General features: G+C 34.8%; 1 protein-coding gene across 2 annotated transcripts; it reads left to right on the top strand.

Annotated features, from left to right (window-relative positions):
* Positions 1 to 8,418: 8,418 nt before the first annotated feature.
* On the top strand, positions 8,419 to 12,539 carry LOC127558048 (olfactory receptor 150-like). 2 transcript variants are annotated; one of them, XM_051991280.1, is made up of 2 exons: positions 8,419 to 8,428; positions 11,620 to 12,539. In XM_051991280.1, the coding sequence occupies exons 1-2, from the start codon at positions 8,419 to 8,421 to the stop codon at positions 12,537 to 12,539; spliced, it is 930 nt and encodes a 309-aa protein (XP_051847240.1). The 2 variants fall into 2 exon arrangements, with proteins under 2 accessions (XP_051847240.1, XP_051847239.1); XM_051991279.1 differs by lacking the exon at positions 8,419 to 8,428 and having other exon boundaries at positions 11,610 to 12,539.
* Positions 12,540 to 20,723: the final 8,184 nt, after the last annotated feature.

The following is a 20,723-nucleotide window of genomic DNA, read 5'->3' as shown; positions in this document are numbered from 1 at the left end:
CTTTTTTCTTATTTTTAATTAAACTAACTAAAGGTTTATGCATTTTGTTGATTTTTTCATAAAACTAGCTCTTAGTTTTATTTATTAGTTCAATAGTTTTCTTATTTTCAATTTTATTAATCTCTTATTTTCCAAAATTCAAATTTGGTATTTAAATGAGGGTTTTTAATTAGTTATTTTTCTAGGGTTTTTTTTTGTTTTGTTTTGTTTTGTTTTTAAGTTGCATGTTCAATTCACTGATCTTCTCTTTCTCTATATTATGGAAGTAAACATCTAGAGATATATAACTTCTCCAATGAATTGTTTTGACTACATCCGATAAATTTTGCTATGTTGTCTCATTATTATCATTCTCTGGATGAAGCTATAGATTGTTTCTATAATCTGTTGTTTCACCCTATAAAGGGCTGAAACTTTGAATAGGTGCACTTGAATCAGACAACCATGCACTTATGGCTAATTACCTATTTGACAATATCTATTAGCATATGTTTGGAATTACTCTTCTCTCAGTTAATGCTGGCTCAATATTTGGGGTGAAGAGAATTGTAGGCAAGGATTAGAGGGTGGGGTGAGAGAGGCAAGAGAACTGCACTTTTGTGGCAGGATAAGAAGGGAAGTTGGTGGCAAGCCTTCTGGCGGTTTGTCTGTCTTATTTAAAAACTCATTTGGGGATTTCCAGCCAAGAAGGTGGAGAGGACACACACATCTATTTAAGCTCTGTCTTTTCTCTCAGAATAATTTATTTCATGACAAGCCTTAGAATTAGTGCTTGACTGAAAAAAAAACCCATAAATAATTACCAACAGAAGAGATCCTTGAAATTCGCCAAAAAAGGTCTGTTTTTGCTCACAAGTGGGGATGGTTAGATCCAGCCCAGACTGAAGGCAGGTAGTGGCAGCACAGCAGACAGTGAGAGTAAGGCAGGCAGCTCACACTGAGCAGACCAAAGGGGAGTGGGGTGTGATCTCAGCCATTTCTGTGAGGAGAATTTTACCACACTGTGGCTACTTTGCCCTGGCAGCAAACCAGTAAATCAGCAGAGAAGTAATAAACACAGGGGGTAAAGACTATAACCCCAAAAAGTTAGGGTCTCCCGGGAACTGGCCACATCTACCCAGAGTGTCTCAGCATGCTCTCAGAGTCTCAGAGCGTAGACGCAGAACAACGATTGCTGTCCTGCTAGTGTCTCACTGCTGCCCCTGCAGTCTGGAGAGGAAACTCAGTAATACCATCCAACTCCCCCTTCCCCCCCCCCCAAAAAAAAAAGCAGACTGCATTTGTTTTTTTTGTTTGTTTTTTTTTTGTTAGTTTGTTTTCTTTGATTCTTCTTTGACAAAATGAGCAAAAAATTAAAACAGACTCTTAACTATTGATAGCTTCTATATGCATAGAGAGCAGACTTTAAACCCTGAGGAGACTAAAAACAGACTAAAATCCCCAAAGGGAGATATGATCTGGTCCTCAGCACAGATGAATCTCATAGAAGAAATTAAAAAGGCTCTCACAAGAGAGCTAAAAAAAAAAATGGGAAAAGGAAAGGGAAGCTTGGCAAGAGAGTCTGGATAAGTCATCCCACTCATTTAAAGATAGAGTGGATAAAAAAAATCAAATCCTTGAAAAACAAACTTAGTGAATTGAAAAAAGAAAATAGGTCTCTAAAAAATAAAATTGGCGAAATGGAAAAAAAATCCATAGAACAAAACAACTGACTTAAAAACACAACTGGACAATTAGAAAAAGATATTTAAAAAGTAAGTGAAGAAAATAATTCCTGAAAAATCAGAATCAAACAAATGGACATGAATGACTTGAGAAGACACCAAGAATCAGTCAAACAAAAAATGAAACAATGAAAAAAAAAAGTCAAATACCTTCTTGGGAAAACAACAGACTTGGAAAATAGAAGAGAATTATTTGACTTCCTGAAAAAATGATGAAAAAAAAAAAAAAACCTGGACACTATTTTCCAGGAAATTATCAAAGAGAACTGCCCAGATGTTATAGAAACAGAGGGTAAACTAGAAATTGAAAGAATTCATTGAACACCTACTGAAAGGGACCCTAAAATCAATAGTCCAAGAATTATATTGGCCAAATTCCAGAACTATCAGATGTTGGAATCCTTACTAACTGCTAAGTAATTAGAGTTGATCTAATCTTACAAGAAGATGTTTTGGGCAGAACCTGAAACAAGGTACTAAGTAGAACTACCCATAATCCCTCTCTCTGGAAGGAGCATAAATAGGCCAATGGGCCAGTCGGAGAGTTCTTCAGAGAGGAAGACGCTACAAGTCGAGATTTTCACCGGAATGGCATGAAGACTGGAGCTGGCTGGAGGCTGAAGAAAGTAGAGGCAGAGGCTGAAGGACCAGACCTTTGGATTTAAAGACATTTGGAGAGAGCTCTTGGAACCAAGCAGAGAGATAGGCCTCTAAGCTAACCGGGCTATATTGGGATAATAAAAGATCTGAACTTTCATCACCTGGCTGTGTTTTGAGAAGAAAAAGCTCACCACATTTTGGCGCCCTGAACGTGGGACAAACAGACCCCTCAGTGGATTTCAGTGGAAAAGCTCCGATCCGGATTCAAGTGGAAAAGCTCCGATCCGGATTCAAGTGGAAAAGCTCCGATCCTGATTCAAGTGGAAAAGCCTCTGATCCTGATCCAGTGGAAAAAACTTCAACCCAGAAATTAGGGTGAGTGCAACAAAGAAATTTTGTTAGAAGAGTTAAAGTAGAATTTCAGCTAAGATGGGACAGATATTTAGAAAACAGTCTGTTTCTGTTCAAGGAAAATGTTTAGAGAGCATTGTCAAAATTATGGAAAGCCAAGGTTTAATTATAAGTTTACAGCAAATCACTGAACTTTTACAAACTGTAAAGGACATATGTCCTTGTTTCTCTCTTGATAAGGAATTAGATCTAAATGAATGGAAATTGGTTGGAGAGGATCTTTGTCAATTCTATGATAAAAATGGGCCTAGGAAAATGTTTAGACAGCATTGTCAAAATTATGGAAAGCCAAGGTTTAATTATAAGTTTACAGCAAATCACTGAATTTTTACAAACTGTAAAGGACATATGTCCTTGTTTCTCTCTTGATAAGGAATTAGATCTAAATGAATGGAAATTGGTTGGAGAGGATCTTTGTCAATTCTATGATAAAAATGGGCCTAACTCAATAATTAATACATATAATGTAATACAATTGGCTATAAGAAGTTATTTAAGTGATAGAATGATGAAAAGGAAAGTACAGGAGGAAGAATTGCCAACTTTACTAGGTGAAAAGGAGGACGAATCAGATGAGAATGGAGTTAATTACAATTCTGAGTATGATACTTCACAGCAGGAGGAATTAGGTGATTCTACATCTCATGACCCTCCCCCCGCAATTAACCCTTCATGGGTGGAACAAGGGGGAGGGAGAGAGACAGAAACACAGTCAGCTTCTCCTGTAAAGCAGAATTTGACGAGATTAGAAAAAGCATTAATTAAAGCAAAAAATGAAGGAGAAGATATATCTGATTTTATAAATGCATATCCTGTGATTGAAGAGCTCAACTCCTCAGGTCAGAAAGGGAGAAGATACACTCCTTTTAATTTGGAAAAAATTAAAGATTTGAAAAAGGGTTGCACTCTTTATGGGGCTACATCATCTTATGTGAAGATGTTACTGGATAATTTGTCTTATGAAATCCTAACCCCAAATGACTGGAAATCCATAACGAAAACTTGTCTAGAACCGGGACAAAATTTATTGTGGCTTTCGGAGTTTCATGAATTATGTAGGATTCAAGCCCAACGCAATAGGCAAACAGGAGCTATTGTACAAGTTGCTTTTGACCAACTAGCTGGTGAAGGTCAGTATGCAGAGAGTTCAGAACAGATTTATTATCCCATAACAGTGTATGAGCAAATTTCTAAGGCTGCAATAAAAGCTTGGAATTCTCTCCCTGGACAGAAAGATGGAAATAATGTTTTCACAAAAATAGAGCAAGGTCCCAATGAACCTTTTGCAGATTTTGTGGGACGTTTACAAACAGCTGTAATAAGAACCATTGGAGACAATGCAGCAACAGAAATAATGACTAGACATTTGGCTAAGGAAAATGCCAATGATATTTGCAAGAGAATTATATGGGGGCTAGACAAAAATGCTCCTTTAGAAGAAATCATAAGATGCTGTGCCACAGTGGGCACAAATGCTTATTATGCCCAGACTATGATGAACATGGAAAGACAAGGTCCTTCTTGGCAGAGGAATTCTAGAGAAACTCGTCGATGTTTTCAGTGCGGAAAAGTTGGACATTTGAGAGCTCATTGTAGATATGGAGATAGAGTGAGAAGACAGGGTGAGAGAAAACCCAAAACCCCATGTCCAAAATGTAACTGAGGCTTTCACTGGGCCTCTAAATGTATATTGACCCAGAGGAATGAGAGGCAGGGCCCAGCTCTAAAGTATCAATCAAAGAACAGGTGGGGCATGATAGCAGCTGAGGTCACACCCAGAGAGACTTTAGAAATTCAGGATTCTGATGTCATCAACCAACAGAAAAGCAATCAGGATTACAGTTGGGAAGAATACAGGCCTTTTAAGACAACAAGACAATATCCAATGCAAACGACTCCAATGTAATTACCAGATGATGAGGAGAAATCCCAAATTTGGTAAATAGAAGGGAATTAGATTAACTGCTTGGGGAAGAGGATCTGCTTATATTTCCACAGATGGAGAAAGAATCAGATGGCTGACTATGAAACTGTTAAAAAGACTTTTAAAAGCTTCAGGAATCATTGGATTTCCTAACACAAGATGAAACTGTTTTACTTCTTGAAAAACCAGCAAGAATCATTGGGTTCCCTGAGATGAAAAATTGTTGATGAGACTTTTGCAGTACTTCAGGGCTTACAGGAACTATTGGATTCCTGGCACATGAACTAATGGACAATGGAATCCTATTGGACTGTTTCTAGGACTTATGGACATGTGTAAATTTTTAGGTTGATTCATGTTGTTACATTACTACTAGCCTGTGTTATATTGCTATGTACTTATGTAAATTATGTATAATGCCTCCCATATTGATGGATTTATGTATACCATGTATATCTGTTACAAAGTTCTGGCCCATATTGATGGATTTATGTGTACCCCCTCAGAAACCCCCTATGTTTTAAAACAAAAGAAAGGGGGAGATGTTGGAATCCTTACTAACTGCTAAGTAATTAGAGTTGATCTAATCTTACAAGAAGATGTTTTGGGCAGAACCTGAAACAAGGTACTAAGTAGAACTACCCATAATCCCTCTCTCTGGAAGGAGCATAAATAGGCCAATGGGCCAGTCGGAGAGTTCTTCAGAGAGGAAGACGCTACAAGTCGAGATTTTCACCGGAATGGCATGAAGACTGGAGCTGGCTGGAGGCTGAAGAAAGTAGAGGCAGAGGCTGAAGGACCAGACCTTTGGATTTAAAGACATTTGGAGAGAGCTCTTGGAACCAAGCAGAGAGATAGGCCTCTAAGCTAACCGGGCTATATTGGGATAATAAAAGATCTGAACTTTCATCACCTGGCTGTGTTTTGAGAAGAAAAAGCTCACCACAATCAGACAAAGGAAAAAATACTACAAGTTGCTAGAAAAAAAATCAATACAAATATAGAGTATCCACAATAAGGATTATGCAGGATCTAGCAGCATCCACATTAAAGGATTGAAGGGCCTGGAATCTGATATTCTGAAAGGCTAAGGAACTTGATATGCAGCCAAAAATAACTTACCCAGTCAAAATAAGCATTTTTTCCAGGGAAGAAGATGGACATCCAATGAAATAAGTGAATTTCATCTATTTCAATGAAAAAACTGGAACAAAACAAAAAGTTTGATCTACAAATATAGAACTCAAGAGAAACCTAAAAAGGTAAACAGAAATCTTGGGAACTATATTTCTGCTATAAAGATATATAAAGAACACAGATATACTTTGTCCTAGAAACTAGAGGTGGAAAGGAAATTGTACCAGGAAAAGAGTAAAGTGGGGGTACTACATCTCATGAAGAGGCAAAGGAAACCTATTATATCTGAGAGAAAGAATGGAAGGGGTGAACATAATGTGTATCTTACTGCCATCAGAATTGGCTTAAAGAGAAAAGTATTAGACATATTCGATTTATGGTGAAACTTCTCTCACCTCATTGAAAAGTGGGAGGGGAAAAGTGAAAAGGGAAGGAGTAAGCTAAGCAAAAGGGAATACAGAAACTGTGAGTAAAAGGATAAGATAGACGGAGGAACTCTAAGGTGAGGGGAGGGATACTAAAAAGGGAGGGCTGTTGAGGCAAGTGGTGACCCTAAGTTAAATACTGGGGAGGGGGATAAGGGAAAAAGGAAAGAGAAAAGTATAATCTGGGAATAATAAAATGGCAGGAAATACAGATTTAGGAGTTTTAACCATAAATGTAAATGGAGTGAACTCTTCCATAAAGCGGAGATGGATAGCAGACTAGATTAAAAGCCAGAATCTACAATATGCTGTTTAAAAGAAACATTTAAAGCAGGATGATATATGAAGAGTAAAGGTAAAAGGCTGAAGCAGAATCTATTATGTTTCAGATGAAGTAAAAAAAGTAGGGGTACCCATCCTACTCTCATATCAAGCAAAAGCAAAAATTGTTCTAATTAAAAGAAGAAAGGAAACTATATCTTTGAAGGGTACCATAGGTAATGAAGCAATATCAATATTAAACATACATGCGCCAAGTGGCATAGCATCTAAATTCCTAAACAAGAGAGCTACAAGAAGAAATAGACAGAAAAACTATAATAGCGGGAGATCTCAACATTGCACTCTCAGAATTAGATAAATCAAACCACAAAATAAATTAGAAAGAAGTTAAGGAGGTAAATAGAATACTAGAAAAGTTAGGTATGATAGATCTTTGGAGAAAACTGAATGGAGACTGAAAGGAGTACACTTTCTTCTCAGCAGTTCATGGAACCTAAACAAAAATTGACCATATATTAGGACATAAGAACCTCAAAATCAAATGCAGAAAGGCAGGATTAATAAATGCATTCTTTTCAAATCACAATCCAATAAAAAAACTTCATTCAATAAAAAGCCAGGGGAAAATAGACCAAAAAGTAATTAGAAATTAAACAATCTCATCCTAAAGAATGAATGGGTGAAACAGCAAATCATAGACACAATTAATAATTTCACCCAAAAGAATGACAATAATGAGACAACCTACCAAAATTTGTGGTATGCAGCCAAAGCAGTAATAAGGGAAAAATTTATATCTCTTGAGGATTACTTGCATAAAATAGAGAAAGAGAAAATCCATGAATTGGGCTTGCAATTTAAAAAGCTAGAAATAGAGCAAATTAAAAAACTCTAATCAAATACCAAAATTGAAAATTTAAAAATAAAAGGAGAGATTAATAAAATTGAAAGTTAAAAAACTATTGAATTAATAAAACTAAAGGTTGGTTCTTTGAAAAAACAACAAAATAGATAAACCTTCAGTAAATTTGATTAGAAAAAGAAAGAGGAAAATCAAATTGTTTGTCTTAAAAATCTAAAGGGAAAACTATCTACTAATGAAGAGGAGATCAAACCATTAATTAGGAGTTACTTTGCCCAACTTTATGCCAATAAATTTGATAACCTAAGTGAAATGGATAAATACCTACAAAAATAAGGTTGCCCAGATTAACAGAGGAGGCAGTAAATTGCTTAAGTAGTCCCATTTTAGGAAAAGAAATAGAAAAGACTCTTAAACATCTCCCTAAGAAAAAATCCCCAGTACCAGATGGATTTACATGTGAATTCTGCCAAACATTTAAAGAACAATTAACCCAATACTATATAAATTATTTGAAAAAATAGGGAATGAAGGAGTCCTATTGAATTCCTTTTATGACAAGAGACATGGTACTGATACCTAAACCCGGTAGGATGAAAACAAAACAAAACAAAAAAATAATAGACCAATATCTCTAATGAATATTGATGCAAAAATCTTAAATAAAATATTAGCAAAGAGATTACAGAAAATCATGCCCAGGATAATACACCATGAGCAAGTAGAATTTATAGCAAGAATGCAGGGCTGGTTCAATATTAGGAAAACTATTAGCATAATTGACTATATCAATGACCAAATTAACAAAAACCATATAATTCATCAGTAATCACATAATTTCCCCAGAACAGTAGAAAAAGAAATCTGGAATTCTGGAGAATCTGTGAGCCCTGTGAAAATAAACTTTTGGTGCTGTGATTAGAAGAATGTTTTCATAACATAATCTCTATGACATTCTTACAAGAAATTTCGGTTGTAAGAAATTTTCTCTAATGCTTTGGGTCTATATGTCTAACAATCTTTTATCTAGTTAGAGATAACAAGATTACTGAGATGTATACTAGTCCAAGAATATCAGAGCTTTGTCTCAGATACTGATATTCAAGAGGCATATTTTTGGTTGAAAAATTTGCCATTCATGGCACTTGCTCTTTTTCTTACAAAAAAACTGATTTATACCCCAGGGTATACCAAAGTACTTTAACAACCACACTTATCTACTGTGGCACATCTGAGGGAACAAGGTTATCCAAACACACTGTTTAGACAGCAGACCCATGCATTACCTACAGAAGATCAGTAAATATATTTACAGCTAATGAAGTAGTGCTGTTAATCTAACTCCAAGTTATTACAGTTTATACTTTTCCCTTGTACACTATAGAATTCTTCTCTCTTATTAATCAACTGTATTTATCCTAAATTATTCTTTTCATATTTCACCGGTGGTCTAGTGTTTTCTAAAATCAAGCATTCACTGACAACATGAGCATTTTTGGCATGCTTTTCAAAGTTCTAAATGCTTTCTCACACATCCTCTAATATACAGGATCAGGAGAAGTTGATATATTTCTAATTGAGATCTTACTGCTGTCAATTATGGACTTCCAAATCAATTTATTTCTTCTCTAGTAATTTCAGCAACTGATTTTCACACCTCTTCTACCTTTACTTCTCCTTCCCAGGAACAATTAAGATTTTCAATTGTCAAATTTCCTCAACTACCATCACCCATGAGTTCAGGCTTCCTCAACCAAGTCGAGTGTTTATATCTCAAATTTGACACTGAGATTTTCAAATCCCAACTCAAATAAATTTATTCCAAGTACCAGAAATACCAGAATTTCTATACATTATACAGAAATCATATTTTATTGTGTACATTAAAAATAAATAAAAGTGAAAGAATTAAGAGCTAGAGGAAAATATTAATGACTTCTTTCCAGAAAAGAGGAATCCCTTATGAGCTGAATCTCTGTGGAAACCTTTGTCTATGTTTTACTAATGAGGTCCCAGGAATCTTATAAAGGCCTTATAATAGTCATAAAAGCCTTAATATACAACATCAAGAGCTCTTTTGACTCTGTTGAACAGTGTTTCTTTCCCTTTACAAAAGAGGATACTCTGAATAAAGTTGAAACTAGAAATGATTATATTCAAATCAAATAAATTCTCAGAGCATATGAAAAACTGAGTTCTGCGTCCTTACCTTCATCATTACTAAAGGATTGGAAGCCTCTATGACAGGCCAATATTAACCTTCATAGAAAACATTTCTCTGCCAGAGCTCTATGAATAAAGAGGCTCTATGATCCATTGCTATAGGGTGAGTATTTTTTTAATTTGAAATTATTCTTCCTTCTAAATAGAGATGAATGGAAGCTCAGGACTTTGAAAAAAGAAAAGTCATCTCCATATTCTGTTCTATGCATCATTGAACAAAGGCATAGGGTTGAAGAGTGGGTATAAATGCTTTTTAAAATAGTAAGAAATTTTGAAGATATGAAAAATTCCAGCTCAGAATTATAGAATTACAGCATTTTAGAGTTAAAATGGATCTTCTGACTATCTGCTCTGAGGGGAAATCTTTTACTGTCCAGGAATTTGTTAGAGATTCACTCTTCCCTTAATCCTAAATTTATTTCTTTGCAGTTCTCCTTTATTTTTTTTTTGTTCTGTTATTTGAGGATAAACGTTGAGGATAAGAGCCCTTAACATACTTGGAAAAAATTATCATGTCCCCATGATATGCTTTCCCACTGCAGTCTAAAATTTTACAAGTCATTCAAATTATCCTTTTATGGCATGTCTTCAAGATAATTCATGATCTTTTTCTGAAAGTTCTCCAACTTGTCAATGTCCTTCTTAAACTATTGTAAATAGAACTGGTTAAAATACCTCAAATGTAGTTTTACCAAAGTAGAATATGATAGAACTACCACCTCCTTATTATTGTCTGTTATCCTGAGATTAAATCCTTTATTTTACTACCACATTATATTTCTTAGATATATTGAGTCTGCAGTATAGTAAAAATTATAGATCTTTGTCAAAGAAATTGACTTTTAAAACATATCTCTGTATGCATTGAACTTTTGAAACTTATTTCTTGTTACTATTTTGCATCCATATTAATTTTCACCATATAAGATTTTTAACCTGTCATATTATTGAATCATGTTTTAGTCAAACTGTTAAGTTATTCACCTCTCCGAATTTTGTGTCATCTTCTGATTTGGTAAGCATACCATATATGTTTTATCCACAGTTGTTAATAGCACTAGACCTAAAAAGAATTTCTGATGCACTCAACTAGAGACCTCATTTCAAGATAACATTCAATTCTTAATAACTTTTCTTTGTGACTCCCACCAAATGCAATTGTGTCCAATCTACATCACTTCATTATGTTCCTATTATATTTCAATTAAATAATTTGCCAACATTTAAATACATTATTTTACAGCAACTTCCTGGTTGGCCATCATGGTAATATGCTGTTCTAGCAAAAACATTCTCAAGCCCCTTAGAACTCTTCTCATGGTGATTTCCTTCTCAGCTAATAGCTTTTTAATTGTTTGCCTTTAGTAACAACTTGCTTCTCTGAGACCCTTTTTGTTATCATGAAAAAATAGAAAGAGAATATAATTTATGACTTGACAAGCTCCAACAGGAGTTTTTGAAAAGTTCAAAAGTCAGGGCTTGGATGGTATCATCGTTGTCTTTCTCACCACTAAAGCAGTTTTAACAATTGTTTAAAGGCATTACTTAAAACTCAATAGAAAAACTTCTGGAATTAGCATCAAGTGAGAATTAATTTCAGGTTCTATCTCTTATATGCTTACTAGTTGTGAGAAGTTAGAGCCTAAATATTCTCTAAGATTTTTAAACTTTTCATATCTAATTCAAAACTTTTTACATACATTACAGATGTGAACAAAGGACTTTGAAAGTATGAATGGCTGAAAGAATAAAAATAATTATTATTGAGAGAAAGTCATGAAGAGGTCTTTACAACATTTTCTTTTACAGGAATTATGTGACTGTGAAGCTGATGATCAGTAGCTCTATAAGAAAACAGAGACAAAAAGATTAAATTAATAATACTAAAAATGTACTCTTTTTGTCTGTACTCCTTGATGAAATTGGTAACAATTATAATACTCCCTTTGTGGTTGGATTGTTTTTTTTTTTCTTTCCATATTTACAGAATCTTGCTTCCTGGTACTCTACAATCAAAAGGAATGGAGAAAGGAAATTATTCACTAGTGACTGAATTCATCCTTATAGGGCTGACAGATGACCCAGAGCTCCAGTTGCCCCTGTTATTCCTATTCCTGAATATCTATTTGGTCACTGTGATGGGGAACCTGGGCATGATCATATTGATTACACTAAGTTCTCATCTTCACACTCCCATGTACTATTTTCTCTGTAGTTTGTCCTTCATTGATCTCTGTCAGTCAACTGTCATCACTCCCAAAATGATGCTAAACTTTTTATCAGAGAAGAATATCATATCCTATCCTGAATGCATGACTCAATTCTATTTTTTTGCCTTTTTTGGAATTGCTGAATGTCACATGTTGGTTGTCATGGCATATGACCGCTATGTGGCTATATGTCATCCTCTTCATTATAGTCTTATGATGACTTATCAAGTGTGCTCCTGGTTGGTGAGTGGGGTGTATGTTTTAGGCCTTATTGGGGCCACTTCTCACACAGGCTGCTTGCTTAGACTGCTCTTCTGTAAGGAAAATAAGGTTAATCATTATTTCTGTGATCTCCTTCCAGTCTGGAAGCTGTCTTGTTCTAGTACTTATGTCAATGAAATGATTGCTCTGGCCTTCAGTATGTTAAATATTATTTTTCCAGCCATGACTATTATTTGCTCTTATGTTTTCATCATTGCTAGCATTTTAAAAATTCAATCCATTAGAGGAAGATTAAAAGCTTTCAACACCTGTAGCTCCCATATTGCAGCAGTTGGTATTTTCTTTGGTTCCCTTGCATTCATGTATCTGCAGCCATCTTCAGTCAGCTCCATGGACCAAGGAAAAGTGTCCTCTATCTTTTATACTATCATTGTTCCCATGCTAAATCCCCTCATTTACAGTTTGAGAAATAAAGATGTCAAAATTGCTCTAAAGAAATTGATAGAAAGAATAATCTAGGCAATGAAGAAAAAAACAGAATAATGGGTTAATGGATTTAGTGGATGCTGGGACATGAAGCATGAAGGGGACAGTGCAAGAACAAGTGATATCTTTGTACAAACCAGGATATCTGTCCCACACATAGAATTAATTAAAAACCTAACTCAGAGATGCTTTGGTGACTTATCTCAAACCTGCGTAGGCTGGATTTCTCTTCCTACATCTGATCCACTATTACCTCTCTGTTTTGAAATTCAGATCAGTAGAGTAGCTGTGCAACTAATCCATAGATAGACCAGCTCCTATACTGAAAGAAATGGCTCTTCTACTTTAAAAAGATGTATTGAAATGTGGTTTTCCTGGATAGTTTTCTGGGAGCAATGATTGCTACAACCAACAAAAAATCTACAAGTTTTGCATCTATGATATAGAACATATTGGGATCAGAAAAGGATTTAAAGGTTGGCAATTCCCACCTGCTTGTTTTTCAATTCAAAAAAAAAAAAAAAACATATACAAAATATAATAAATTATTTCCTCAAAGTCAAACATGTCAATAGCAAAATCACAACTTAAACCAAAATCTCTTAACTGCTGGTCTTTTATCTTCTCCAAAACATTATGTTTTTATCAAGGCAAAGAAACTGAAAGAAGGAAAACACAATTACAACCTTAAACATTAAAAAAGAAGATATTAAGAATATAAGAATATGTCCTCTCCACCCCATAGCAATGTGATCCTACGTTATATTATTAGCTTCTAAGATGATTTCATAGGTAGGGAGAAATATTTCTGACAAATATTGTTCCAGTCATACAATATTTTTCTTTCTGTTTTGGGAAGAATGGAGACCATCTCAGATTCAAAGACAATAGCAGACATAGGATGATGCACTGTGGACAAATTGTCTCACTGGCAGTTTTAAAGCTGATAGTATAACAGGTCTGGAAAAATTGCAGATATTTTCAAACTTTTTCCTATGTATTCATTGGTTTTACTGATTATCTTCTTACTTTTTTCTTTATTTAAAAAAAAAATTAAATAGCATTTGTTAAATGGGAGAATTCTGGAAAGGAAGGAATATTTACAGAAATTTTGGTGAAATAAAAACAAAGTGTATCAATAAAATTTTATTTTTAAAAATAACTATATAGAGATCAGAATGTACTTGAGGTTGCAGCTGAGAATCATTGTGTGTGACAGTGATGATGAGGGGAAATAAGTAGGTGAGAGAAGAGCAGAACATTTCTTGAGGACTTGAGATGGAAAGAAATTTGTGACAGGAGATAACATACTAGATAGAGGAACATTGAGGTACAGAAGCCTTTGGACAGACAATGTGGGTTTTGTATGCAAATAGTCTGTGGGCGTGCTTTTGCACCCTCATGTTTTTCAATTTCCTTTCCTTTCACCAGCTAGTAGAGGAATAGCAGAGGAATAACTTTCCACTCAGAATAAGTACTAGAGTATGAAATAAAGTCTCCATATTTATCCTTTTTATCTCTATCTAAGTAAGTGAAAAGTTGGTTCCAATGTTTATTCTGTCTTATAAAATAAAATTTCTATTTTCTTTTTTAAAACTCTGGATTTCTTTGGCTATGTCCATTATTTGAATTGCTTTAACTGCTCTTGATTTGTGTGTTGTATGATCCATTAGTAGAGAAGGATTACAACTCCAGAAAAGGAATCATGTATGGGGTGAAGGAAAAAGGTTTGTTTTTATTTTTTTTGGTTGTTTTTTTTTGCTGAGGCAATAGGGGTTAAGTGACTTGCCCAAGGTCACACAACTAGGAAGTGTTAAATGTTAAGTGACTGAGGTCAGATTTGAACTCAGGTCGTCTTGACTTCAGGGCTGGTATTATATCCAAAGTGCCATTTAGCTGCTTAAAAAAAAAAAAAAAAAAAAAAAAAAAAGATTTTTATTTCCTACTCTCAATCAGCCATGTGATTTTGAAATAAAGTTACTAGACCAATAAGAAATACATTTTTTTCAGGGAGCTGAGATATACATAGTCCAGATAGACACAAAGAAGCAGTCAGACAAGGGAAGAAGCGGCTTTGAGTAACAGAACCCTTGGAAGGAAAGAAAGAAGCTGCATGTAGACTAAAGAATAGGTAGTCCTGATAATAAAGAATTGGGTCATAGAAAAGACTTCCAGGTTTTGAAGTTCAAAAAGAATAAATTGCCTTTGGGACATGTATTCCTTACATTTGCCTTTCATTGACATTATCCACTGAACCCTCTATTAATATGAGTGTTAAGTGGATTTGAGTAAGAGTCAACCAAGATTTAACTGGGAAAAAATTTACTCTTGCCATGATACCTTAAATAATAATAGCAAACACTATGTCTACAAGTTGAATGTTAATGGAAAGCATATTTATGAGGATCCTCTAAACTATGATCTTAAGCATAGAGAGCCACAGGATTATCACTAGAAATCAATGATGCAGCAGCCCTTTAAACAGCCAGTCCATTTGTGAAAATAAAAATTGAAGGAATCCTAGATACTAAAATATCTAAAAGTCAGCAAGCATCTCCAAATAATTATTGGAAAAAGAAGGGAATTGAACCCTTGAGATATTATTAGCATATCTTTTAGACAGATCTGGAACCTGATCTGAAACATATTCCATCCAACTCTTCCTTGATTCCTGCCTCTGAGCTACCAAATTCTCTCTTGGCACTTCCCCTCCTTCCCTCAGAAGCCCCAAGGCTGTATTTTCCCTATAAAAGATGTTTCCCCATGAAGGTCTTTGGTAAATCCTTTTTAGGGCTAAGCCTATTGTGAAAAACTTTCTCCTACATCATAGAGCCTTCCTTTTAATGGTGTCTTTCTCCTTATTATCTCTGGTTAGTCTAACTAACCTTCGAATCAATGACATACCCAGGCATCATGGCATATTCTATTGTGCCAAAGTATAGAGATGAGATGAGAAATATTAATTTTTAAATGGAGAATTTATTTAAGTCAACTTTGGCCACATGGAATCAGTATCCAAATTTATGGCTCCAAATAAAAGGATATAGTGATGTAAACTGAGATCTTTTGTTGGGGGAAATGATGGAAACTGTGTCCCCTTTAATTTTTGTGGGGAGAAGGATTGGAAAGGAACCTTTGGGAGGAACCGTATCCCAGAGTCTCAAACCCTTGGAGGGGCACACCTTTCTCAGACAGCATCCTTCCCAAGACAAATAATTTCATTCAATTGAAAATCTCTGCCAGGGGCATAATCACCACACTATTGAATTGGAAATTAGTCCCTCAAATTGCTCCCAGCTGGAGTGGGAGGGGTGTGTGTGGGGGGGGGGGGGCTGGCCCAACCCCAATAAAGCCTCATAAGGCTAATAAAAGATGATTTAGAACCCTGAATCTTTGCTAATTCCTAATCAGGAGCTATTTGCATTTCTAGATTTAGCCCACTGGTGAAGATATTTTCTTCTCAGTGTAAACCCATCTTTATAGTAATCTTAACAGGACCCTGTTCACTAAGAAAGCTGCCTTCTTAGTGCAAATAAATCCCCTTTTGCCACAAACTTCAGGTTTGTTAATTCTTTCACAAGGAATCTGCTCCATCTAAGATAGGGAATCTCTTGCCCTCAATTCTCACACCTCATCAATAGGACCTTTTAAACAGCTGATAGAAAACCAGCAGACAGATTAGCTTGCTTTCTTATCTGACATATTTGCAACTGTTTGTTAAAGGAACACATTAAAGACAAGGCAGGAAGACTGCAGTCTTCAATGAGATTTTCCCTACAATTATTATGCAGGACAGAAGGAAACAAGGGTCTTTTAGGTGCACAAAAAGGAGTTTGGGATTGCTGGGTCATTTAAGGTTCTCGAAATCAGTTTTCCTGGGGGATTGGGGCTATGGCTGTAACAATTCCTTTTTAAATTTTATTTTTATAATTTTTTTTTATTTTTCAAAAAACATGCAAAAATAGTTTTCAACATTTCACTCTTGCAAAACCTTGTGTTTCCTATTTTTATCCCTCCCTCCCCACCTTCTACCTCCCCAAGACAGCAAATAATCCACCATAGTTTAAATATGTGCAATTCTTCTAAACATATTTCTACATTTAGCATTCTGCAGAAGAAAAGTCAGATCAGAGGGAATAGCTGACAGATAAGGTTTCAGACCTATTTAAAAGATAAGCTAATAAATAGCTCAAATGTTGCTTAAAGATATCCAGAGTCTGATGGATAGACAATGGAATAAAGAATCACATTCCTCACAATCACTCTATACAAAAGGGTAATCAGGGAATTGGTTATGCCTGAAAATAGCTAGATGGGCTTCTTCCTGACAGAAGAAGTGAAAAAAAAATGAGAGGGAAAAAATCCAAGCAAACAACAACAAAAACAAAGATGAAAATATTATGTTGGGAAACACATTCAGGACCCTTAGTTCTCTTTCTAGATGCAGATGGCTTTCTTCATCACAAGGTTATGGGAATTGGCCTGAATGGCCTCATTCTTGAAAAGAGCTAAGTCCATCACAATTGATCATCACATAATCTTCTTGTTGCTGTGTATAATGTTCTTTTGTCATTTCAAGTGTTAAGTTACTTCATTTAGCATCTGTTCACATAAGCCTCTCCAAGTCTTTCTGAAATCATCCTGCTGGTCATTTCTTACAAAACAATTATATTCCATAACATTCATATACCATAACTTATTCAGCCATTCCCCAACTGATGAGCATCCACTCTGTTTCCAGTTCCCTGGAAAGAGCTGCCACAAACATTTTTGCACATGTAGGTCCTTTTTTCCTTTTTTATGATTTCTTTAGGATACAGACCCAAGAGAGAATGGTCTGTTCTTTTAATGAATTCTTCCAAACTCCTTTCCTTGATAATGAGAACCTGATTGCTCCTATTCTAATTATTGCTATTTCAACCATTTCTTCTTTGTACAAAACACACATCTCTGTCCTATCCAACCATTGATGCATTTACCATATGCTTCGCATTTGCCACAGTCTCATATTCCTGAAGCAATTTCTGACTCAGAATTCATTGTTCATAGAAGTGGTAAATGCGAAGCATATGGTAAATACAGAATTGTTTGTAGCAATTGGAGGAGATTCAATACTTAAGGAACTGGAGTGGGAAGGTACATTAGTAGCTTTTAGGACTATAACCTGAGCTTTTGGTCTGACAATCTCCATTTTCAGGAGTAAGACAGAAGAGTAGAAACTGACTTTCCCACTCAGAAGGATAGAGGACAAACTCAGTATAGTCTCCACTTCTTTCCCCACCTCCTCTCTGTCTGAGGAGAGCAAAAGATGTCTCCAAAGCTTGTTGCATTTTGAAATTTTTTTTAATTGCTCTGTAAATAATTTAACATTGTCTATTGACTAGATAAATGCAGTCACCCTGCTGTGAAAGGCTATATTACCAACTTGGCAATGTAGAGAATACTTTAACAAATTATGATACATGATTGCAATTATAATAGAGTATTGTAAAGGGCTGGAACTCTGGAGAAATATATTTAAGGCTCAGTGCAATTGATTTAATTCAGCAACAAGGTGTTAACTCAGTGAAATTGATAAGACAATGGGTATCTACTTTAGTATGGTAATTAATAGTTCTCTACTTCAATATGATTGATTTAATCCTAAAACAAGGTCTTAATTCAGTGGAATTAAGATAATGATTCTCTAGTTTACATGTACTTAGTACTCAGTATAGTTCTACAAGTGGACATCTATTCTACAAGATTGACACCTATGATGATCTACTTGTAATAGGATATTTAAACTGAGGACAAAGTCAGTCACAGAGATTCCATCTTTGATCAGCCTCTTGGTGGCTCTCCAACCTCCTGCACTTTGGGAGAGACTGGTTCAGACTGGGAGACTGAAGGAGACAATAAAGACTTTGGACTCTATGCCTGACCATTCCCTTGGTTATTATTCTGCTGAGACCAAGGCTGTTCCCGAGATATCCAGAAAGCTAACCAGGACATTATAGAGTATTATGATACTTTAAGGAAAAAATTAATCTGGGAAAATATCATGACAAAGGAGCATAAATTTGATGCCTCAAGTTTATAGTTTTTTTTTTTTTTTAATTTTGATTTTTTGTTTTGCGGAAGCAATTGGGGTGAAATGACTTGCCCAGGGTCACACAGGTAGGAAGTGTTAAGTCTCTGAGGCCAGATTTGAACTTCAGGGCTGGTGCTCTTTCCACTATGCCACATAGCTACCCCAAATTTATAGTTTTACTAAAAATTAAATATAATATTATTCTTAATAAACTAGATTGTAAACCATAGATTAAATTTTATTAGAGATTATCTTTTGTCTCTTATTCTGGAAGAAAATCAATGACATTACAAGGGTGATGTCTGGATTTGTCCATGAATTGGATTTAAGTGAGGCAGAGCTACCAAATGTCCACTTTCATTATCTTCTCCAGAGTCATTGAAGTCCAGTGGCAAAAATAAGAGCCAAGACAATTGGTGATGGCTCCCTACAGAAGAGTAGAGAAAGTTATTGGTTCTGAGAATATAGAAAACTACTAAATCCATTTTTCCTAGTTATTTGCAACTGTTTGATTCTCATTCTAAAGTCCTTGAAATTCTGTTATGCCTTACCATACTTTACACTTCAAATGCATCTTTGAGTTAATTTCCTATTTCTTTGAAAAAAAAATTTGCAACTTTGCATGTAGAGTTGTAAACTGATCCAACAGTTCTACAGACTAATTTGGAACTATGCCCAAAAGCCAATATATAACATTGCAATAGCACTGTTAGTCATATATCCCAAAGACATTCACAAAAGGAGGAAAAATCTATTTGTACAAAAATATTTATAACATCTCCTTTTATACTAGTTAAAAATTGGAAAGCAAAGGGATGCCCAACAATTTGGGAATGGTTAAACAAGAGTGGTATATTCTTGTGATGAAATATTAATGTGCTATAAGAAGTGTCAAAGAGGATGATTTTAGAAAAAATCTGTAAAGACTTATATGAACTGATGCATAGTGAAGTTAACAGAACCAGGAGAATTTTGTACACAGTAACAGCAATATTGTATCATAAAGAAGTGCAAATGTTTTAATTATTCTATTTAATAACTACTAGCTATTATATTAGCAATATAATAATCCAAAAAAATTCCTAAAGAATTCATGATGAAGCATATTATCAACTTTAAGAGAAAGAACTGATATTTGAAATCAGACTGAAGTATGCTATTTTTAGTTTCTTTCTTTTTTTTAATTCAAGTCTTGTAAAAATGGCTGATATGGAAATATTTTACATAAGGGCACATGTGAAATTTTTATCTGATTGTTTACCATCACAGGGAGAGGGAGAGAGTAGAGAAAAAAAGAGGAATGGAATTTGGAACCAAAACTTTAGATAATTTTTTTTTTTTTAAATAACATTGAAACTTGTGTGCACATAGCAAGTATACATAAGGATAAAATCCCAAATTACTTTCTCCTCTGAGGAAATCATCTAAACTCTTGACTCTTTGTGGAACTCTATTCACAAAACAGTGGCTTTTGAGCTCCCAACCAATTATATTTGGAGCTTATCATATTTTGGAGTCAAAACTATAGCCTCCTTACTTTGTGAGGAAAAGGGCTCAGTCATTACCAAGGGCACATGATTGGACTGCTGTGAACTGGTAAGAAATCTAACATTTGTGAGGCGAGTTCTTGAGGTCTCAAGACATTTTTGAACAGAATGATTGATTGATTTGATGGTCAATAAAAGAAATGGTATAGACTTATTGTACTTAATTTTTTTTTATTGTACTTTAAATTTTTTACTGTTTTTCACTTAAAAAATTAAAAGATATTTGTGCTATGATCAATTTTGTCTCAAAAGGTGATTTATTCTTTGTATTCAGAAAAACACTTTATTTTGCTTTTATCTTTCATACTGTGGTATGGTATGATTTGTTTTTATCTATTTGTTCTATGACTGCCATTTTCTTAAGATAGCTACTAACATCTCTAGCTAGAGCATGAAGAATATAGTTGAGACAATAGTAATTTAGATAATTAACTGAGAAGTCAAAATTTCTGATTCAGGTTTATTTCTCTTTACTACTTTATATGTTTACAAAATTCCAATTTGAGATATCAGCTTTACTTCTAGTATTTGTTGATCACTTTATGATTTGACTTGACATATATCTTTCCTTTCTGTGATTGATTCTTTAATGTGTAC

This window comes from Antechinus flavipes, chromosome 3 (genome assembly GCF_016432865.1).
Source record: "Antechinus flavipes isolate AdamAnt ecotype Samford, QLD, Australia chromosome 3, AdamAnt_v2, whole genome shotgun sequence".
NCBI classification, from domain to species: Eukaryota; Metazoa; Chordata; class Mammalia; order Dasyuromorphia; family Dasyuridae; genus Antechinus; species Antechinus flavipes.
This window is presented reverse-complemented; position numbering and strand designations above follow the sequence as displayed.